This window comes from Phaethon lepturus, unplaced genomic scaffold (assembly GCF_000687285.1).
Source record: "Phaethon lepturus isolate BGI_N335 unplaced genomic scaffold, ASM68728v1 scaffold16949, whole genome shotgun sequence".
Taxonomy (NCBI): domain Eukaryota; kingdom Metazoa; phylum Chordata; class Aves; order Phaethontiformes; family Phaethontidae; genus Phaethon; species Phaethon lepturus.
This window is the reverse complement of record NW_010564293.1, coordinates 22,292-29,138: the sequence shown is the minus strand read 5'-3', so window position 1 is coordinate 29,138 and position 6,847 is coordinate 22,292. Positions and strand designations below refer to the sequence as shown.

General features: G+C 40.7%; 1 protein-coding gene across 1 annotated transcript; it reads left to right on the top strand.

Annotated features, from left to right (window-relative positions):
* Positions 1-1,597: 1,597 nt before the first annotated feature.
* On the top strand, positions 1,598-5,140 carry LGI2 (leucine-rich repeat LGI family, member 2; the record flags this gene model as incomplete). The annotated part of the gene is made up of 2 exons (XM_010294838.1): positions 1,598-1,762; positions 4,001-5,140. Coding segments are annotated over 2 exons (983 nt in total), but the record flags the coding sequence as incomplete, so codon positions are not given.
* Positions 5,141-6,847: the final 1,707 nt, after the last annotated feature.

The following is a 6,847-nucleotide window of genomic DNA, read 5'->3' as shown; positions in this document are numbered from 1 at the left end:
AAGTGTTTCACAACTGTTCAGATTTCAAGACATGTCTTTTTCAGCACTAGCCTTTTTTTTGTTGGGTTTTTTTTCTCAAGATTTAAAAAATATTTTGGTTTTCTGTGCCCGTATCCATTATTGCTCCATCCTTAGCTACCTTTCATCATTTATCACTTACTTTTACTTTCTGCATACTTCGGTGTCGGTTTTCTCCACTTCCTTTATTTTCCCAATGAGAATGTAGATAACTTTCTTGTTTTCCTACCAGCATTTATGAATCAAGCTCAAACTCTATTTGTAATAGTCCCGCGAAGAATGGAGACTGTCATTTCCTTTGCAGCTGTAGAATTGGCTCTGTTTGTTTAATGGTAGTCATCTATCTTTATTCTCCAGAAGTGCAACTCCTCAAGGGCAAGGCTTTCAAGCATGCAGAGACAAAAAGTTCTTCATTTGAAAACAATTATTTCATAATGCACCAAAATGAGGGACTCGAGTGAGGATTTAATTACCATTTCACCAAAATCCCTGGATGCTTAGGCCTTCTGAGTACAGGAGCGCATGGTGAAGGCATGTAGCAAATGGAGCTTGAAACAGAGCAGTGTGTGGTTCTGCAGAGAAACTCCATTGTAGTTGAAGGTGCATTTCCTTTTCTGTATATCTGTATCCATACATAACTTCAGTGCAGGCCTTCTGCCACATTCTAGACCCAAGGGCTGGCTTGTCTTTGTCAGCTCTGCTACACTGGTTTATTTTTCTCATAATAATGACCTTGCCTAGCTGCCAGGCCAAACATCAAATTGAGACCCAAGTCTCCTTGCTTTGCCCCAGATTGACTCTATGCTTACTGCTGTCTTAGCCCAGGGTGGATTTTAGAATTAAATCTACAGAGACACTTGGATTTTCAGAAGAAATCTTGAATTTTGGAATTATACTTTTAGTCTTCACAGGTTGCTCCAACTCCTCAGTCTTAGTTTCTAGAATAAGTTTTCCACTGGATAGTAATTTGCAGGTTGGTTGTATTTTATGCCTAAACTACTTTACAATGCCCCATAAACGTTATGTTAACTGAGTTTTTGATTACACCATTTTCTCTATGGTCTAGCCGAAATGGGGTTATCCCCAGGCAAACTTCAGATTATCTTTTCACTTTCTGCCTGGTTTAGCATAACACAAATTGCTAGTGATTAAATTTGCATGACTTAAGAAGTTATTGGACTTCAGCTGGAAGTTGCTGTCTCTCAGCTTGAAAGTGATTCTAGCAAGGCCGTTTCACTTCATGGGGAAGCAACTTCCAGCTGTGGGGAAAGAGACTTCCCTCTCGATATCCTGATTTCATTGATACCAGGCAGCCTAGCTAGAAACTCTGATTTCTGCCACTATTTACCTATTTGATCTCCTTGGCAACTATATTTCCAGAGGACAGTTTATGAAGCCTAAAGCAGGAGAAGCTTTCCCCTGTCGCTGCATGCCTAATGTGAGCACTGACACTTCCACGCTAGTATTATACAAAATGCAGAGTATTTCACTCATTTTTCAGTGTAAATCGTTATAATCAGCAACCAGTTTGTGTTTCCAGCAAGGATGGATCCTAACTGTTGTAAATATATGTTTCTAGATTTTGTTGTTCACCAGATTTTGCCCTACCAGTCAGTTTCAGTGGATACGTTCAACTCAAAGAATGATGTGTTTGTAGCCATTGCACAACCCAGCATGGAGAACTGCATGGTGCTGGAGTGGGATCACATTGAAATGAATTTCAGGAGTTATGACAATATCACAGGTATATGAACACTGGGATTCCAGTCATTGTTGAACTGTTGGTGTTTCACAAGCATGAGATTCATAGATGGCACCAGTTGATGGTTTTCTGTCCTGAATCTGTGCTGAATTTGGCAGATCAAAGTGTGTAATGTTTGGACGTGAGTGGCTTCATGGTGTAGTGCATCTTGTTAATACATGCACTTTTAACCTCACTGTAGGACACAAGCTAGGCTTTCTCTGCCTGATCTCATAAATTGTTCTAATACTAACAACTATTCTGTCCCTAACCAACACTTGTGGTGCCATACAGAGCTCAGTCACGCTATGACAGCAAGGACAGAGTCTTTAGATCTGTTACATGCTGCCCAATTTCCCAGTTACTTCAGGCTACTGGTTCTGAGGTCTCAGGAGCTAAACTTATCTGTGGAGCATCCTTCCCTCCTGTTTCTTGTTAGGTGTGATAGATTATTTTCTTACCTTGCATTTTAGGAAAAAAAAGAGTATGCTGCATCTTGTTCTGGTGTTGTGGGAAGTCTGCAAAGGCAGCAAGCACCTACCTCCTCAGATCAGCTGTTGTGTGTCAATGAAAGTTTACAAGATACTACCCCTCTGTCAGGAAATTTTAGAAATGAAAAATTTTGCTTTTTTAGGTTTCATTGTGTTTTGGTAGATTAGGAGAAAATATGTACCAGTGGATGTAAATTGAGAAATAGATGGCCCAAAGAGAGCTAGCAGAGCTCTAGAAAAGCTCTGGAAATGAACTTGAGAGTTTAGGCAATTTCCAAAGACAGCTGTCTTCCAGATGTATTTCATTTTACTGTGAATGATGTGATGAGGAGACCCTTCTGCTGGGGGCTTGTGTCCTAGCTCCACACCCAACGTATGTGCCCAGACTCATTTCTTAAATGACCACCATGTGTTCCTGGAAGGTCCAAGCTTAAGCTCTGGGCTCTGAAATGTGGGCAAGAGACTTTTGCCAGGGGATGCAGACATGTAAAGAGTTTTGTGGAGCCTAAAAAGTGTTTTGTAGAGCTCAGGAGCCAGCTTTGCGCTCCATGGGGACTTCATTACTAACTGTACGCTGGGCATGCGGATATCTGAATTTAGCCCTTTACAACATGGGCTTCTGGACCTGAACTAGTTGTCAAGATTGCTTTTAGAGTCAACATGCAGAGAATAGGCGTTGCTGTCCTCTGCAAAAGAAGATATCTATGGACCAGGTGAAATCTTTTCTAGGGTGCTTTTTGACTAAGTTAGACCAGAAAGAGCCTGGATGATCAGCTCGAGCATTCATGTCTATGCTGCAGATAGATACCTTACAGTACTTGACGTGAATCCCACTCCTCCTACACTGGAAGGGTGGTAGATCATCCGAGGCTGGGTGTGAAACAACAATGGATAGAGGACCAGGAGAGGTGCCAGGGCGAGTCTCCTGTAGTGACTGTGACCAAGCACACATAGGGGAATCTGTGCAAGTTACAGTTCTACTTAAACTGTGCACTTCAGAGAGGAATTCCTCTCTTCTTCCAACAAAACCTTTTGTAAATAGTCTGATTGTTACTTTTTTGATGTGGTTTTTGTATAGTGACTTGACATTCTCAAAATGGACCATAACCCAATCTGATCTAATCTGGGAACTGCGATATTCCTAAATATTTCTAGTTTAACATACTCTCACGAATACTTAACAGAAACAACAGAGTTAGATTTATCTTTTTCATCCTGGTGTCAGGTGATATATCCACAAGGTGCATCAATATTTCTATTTACAGTAGCAAAAAGTTCACCGTGGCCCTCTTGGAACACAAAAAATAGACTATATTTCATTCTTCTAGTTAAGCTGGAAAGATAAATATTCCAAGAATAAGAGAATTTCAGATTCCTGCTTTCATGAGATAACAACTCTTGTTATTTTGGAATAATAAAATTTGTCTTAAATTATTGTTTTGGTTATTAGGGGGCATGTGTTTGAACAAACAAAAAAAGTATTCTGGATAAAAAGGAATGAGCATTTTAGGGTGCATCATACTTGCACACCTTGGGGGGTGTGACATTTACAACATTTGAAGTCATCTTTCAAGTTACTGGGGAGAAGAAAGCATGAAAAGAAGCTCTGAAGATGTGTGGCAGAAGACAAAATTATGAGATGGTGCAGATTTAAAAAAGGGGAGGGGTGATTTGGGAATCTGTCTGTGGTTTAAAGGGTGCTTGCTACTGTGCTAATATTTGTGCTTTTTTTTTTTTCTTTGGGCAATAGGTCAGTCCATAGTGGGATGTAAAGCCATTCTTGTTGGTGACCAAGTCTTTGTGGTGGTGGCACAGCTCTTTGGTGGCTCACACATTTACAAGTATGATGAAAGCTGGACAAAGTTTGTCAAATTCCAGGATATCGAAGTGTCTCGCATTTCCAAGCCGAATGATATAGAGTTTTTTGAGATAGACAGTGAAATGTTTTTTGTCATAGCAGATAGCTCTAAAGCAGGTTTGTCCACAGTGTACAAGTGGAATAACAAAGGATTTTACTCATACCAGTCTCTTCACGAGTGGTTCAGGGACACTGATGCTGAGTTTCTTGATATAGATGGGAAATCACATTTAATCCTCTCTAGCCGTTCCCAGGTTCCCATTATACTGCAGTGGAACAAAGTTTCCAAAAAGTTCATCCCACACAGTGAAATCCCCAACATGGAAGATGTCTTGGCTGTGAAGAGTTTCAGGATGCAAGATAACCTGTACATCACGCTCACGAGATTCATTGGTGACTCCAGAGTTATGAAATGGAATAGCAAACAGTTTGTGGAGATACAGGCTCTTCCATCCCGAGGAGCCATGGCGCTGCAGCCTTTCTCCTTCAAGAATAATCACTACCTAGCCTTGGGAAGTGACTATACCTTCTCCCAGATTTACCAGTGGGATGGTGAAAAGAAGATCTTCAGATTATTTAAAGAAATCTATGTGCAAGCACCACGGTCTTTCACAGCTGTGTCAACAGATCGGAGAGATTTCTTCTTTGCCTCTAGTTTTAAAGGAAACACTCAAATATTTGAACATATCATCATTGACTTGAGTTTATGAAAAGCTGCTGGAGTAAAATTCATGTAGAAAAAACATTTATACACAAACAAAACAAAAAGACACCTTTCCAAAAACAGGGTGCACCTATGGAGTATGATGACATTTTCTGAACTTTTCAAACTTGCATATTAATCAGGGATTGCATTTACTTGGTTACTGCATGGCATGTCTGTTTTATCCTTTTTCAGACACTTTGCAATCTGTAGTCATTCGGAGGAGAGTGCAGTGCATTAGGATGAATGTTGACATCTAAGAGAATGATCTAAATTTTACCCAGAAGACTACCTTGAATTGAACATCTCATAACGAAAGTGAAGAGTAAAACATACAAAGCATAGAAATTATCTGGACTCTTAAACTAACATGTTAGTAATGATTTTAAGATTAGAACCAGTTTTTTATGGTTGCTGATGAATTGTAAAAGTGAACAGCAGTGTTCCAGAATACACTTTATTTTGGTTTCTTGAGGTCTGTCTTCAAAATCTGTCTTTGTGGTTTATAGTAAGACTGAGGCGTCATTTTAATTTGTTGTAGATTAAAGGGAAAGGCAAAATCTATTGCCATTTTTTTTCCGTTAATCACTATCTCAGCAACAGCTTGTGCATGACAAATAGCCCAGCCCACAGTAATTGGGTAGCCCGGAGAAGAAGGGTATGTCACTTCTAGACTGTGAGATCTTAACAAGTTAACATAGACAGACAGTAACAGAGGTCTGCTTGGTGCCATGAATGAATCGACTACCCATTCTGTCCACTTTCTGTTTTAATAGGTATTCCAGAAATCCACCCCATTTTGCCCTAATTCACACTCTTCCTGATGATCCCAGTAGATTCTGGGATGTTTTAACAAGTAAATCTGTAGTGATCTCTCATTCTAGGAGACACAGCTCAAGTTTAGCCTGAAACACACAACTACATTCATGTTCTCCCATGTTGTAGCTTGTCTGTACGCGATGAGATGAGTTATTCTGCAGTGTTCTCCCCTCAGCACAGCTCAGAAGCAATAAATTCGGGTTTTGGTCATCACAACCTTTATTTGGGGAATCCTCCTTCTGGCTGAGGTTTAAATATGACCTTGGTATCACCAAGTCTTTTGAAACCAAGGCAGCTGGACCTGTTTCATGCTAGAGCTAACTCTGGCTCCAAGAAGAAGGGTTTCCTCTTGGTAGCTCCTGGCTTTTGCCAGGATGCCAAACTACTGAAGGTTAAACAGGAGGATTTGAACAGACTGTGCTGCTGTGTATTTTGGGTGGCTACAGACTAAGGCATGCAGTTACCCTAAATAGGGCAGTCCTGGCACGCAGAGCCTCTGTCAGGATAACAGCTAGGGACTGTTCTCCTGGAAAGTCTCTCCACCATCCTTACCCAACGAAGTTGTGTTTCATATTGTTTGTTCACTTACACAATATGTTTCTTGAAGTTTCATACCACTTAGCATATTAGGTTGTCAAGGCATATATCATGTCTTGCTGCTGCAAGGCTGCCTTGGATAATAGGGAGGCTTTGCGTAAAGCAGGCAGAGCAAAGGAAACTGTCCTTTAAATCTTCATACTCCGGGCTATCTCACCATCTCTGTGCTGATTGAACGTTATGTTTTCGCCCTGGACATATGAAACATGGTCTGTTGTGAAAAGTAGAGATGTTGTCACAGGCTTTCCAACATCCAAGATGTGAACGGTGCTGCAGAAGAGGATTATGCACAAGGACTCCCGTGAGGAGTCCTTGTCACCTAACCAGTGACCTGCAATATCACAGCCTTCCCCAACTTCTGTCTCGCTGCTATGAGATAAAATTATTACTGTCAGAGACATAACTGATTTTATTCCATTTTTAAATGACATGTTAATTTTTCCCTGTAGAGGTGCTCATCCTGGTTTTATTTTTAATTACATTGGCAACGTAGCCCATCCAGCCTTCTGAAGTATTGCATTCTGCCCTCCAAATCCGAATGCAGTGTCAGTCCCGTTGGTTCAACCAGACCAGTAGATGCAAACCAACCCTCTGCAGCAGGTTTTAGCAACACCTCTCCT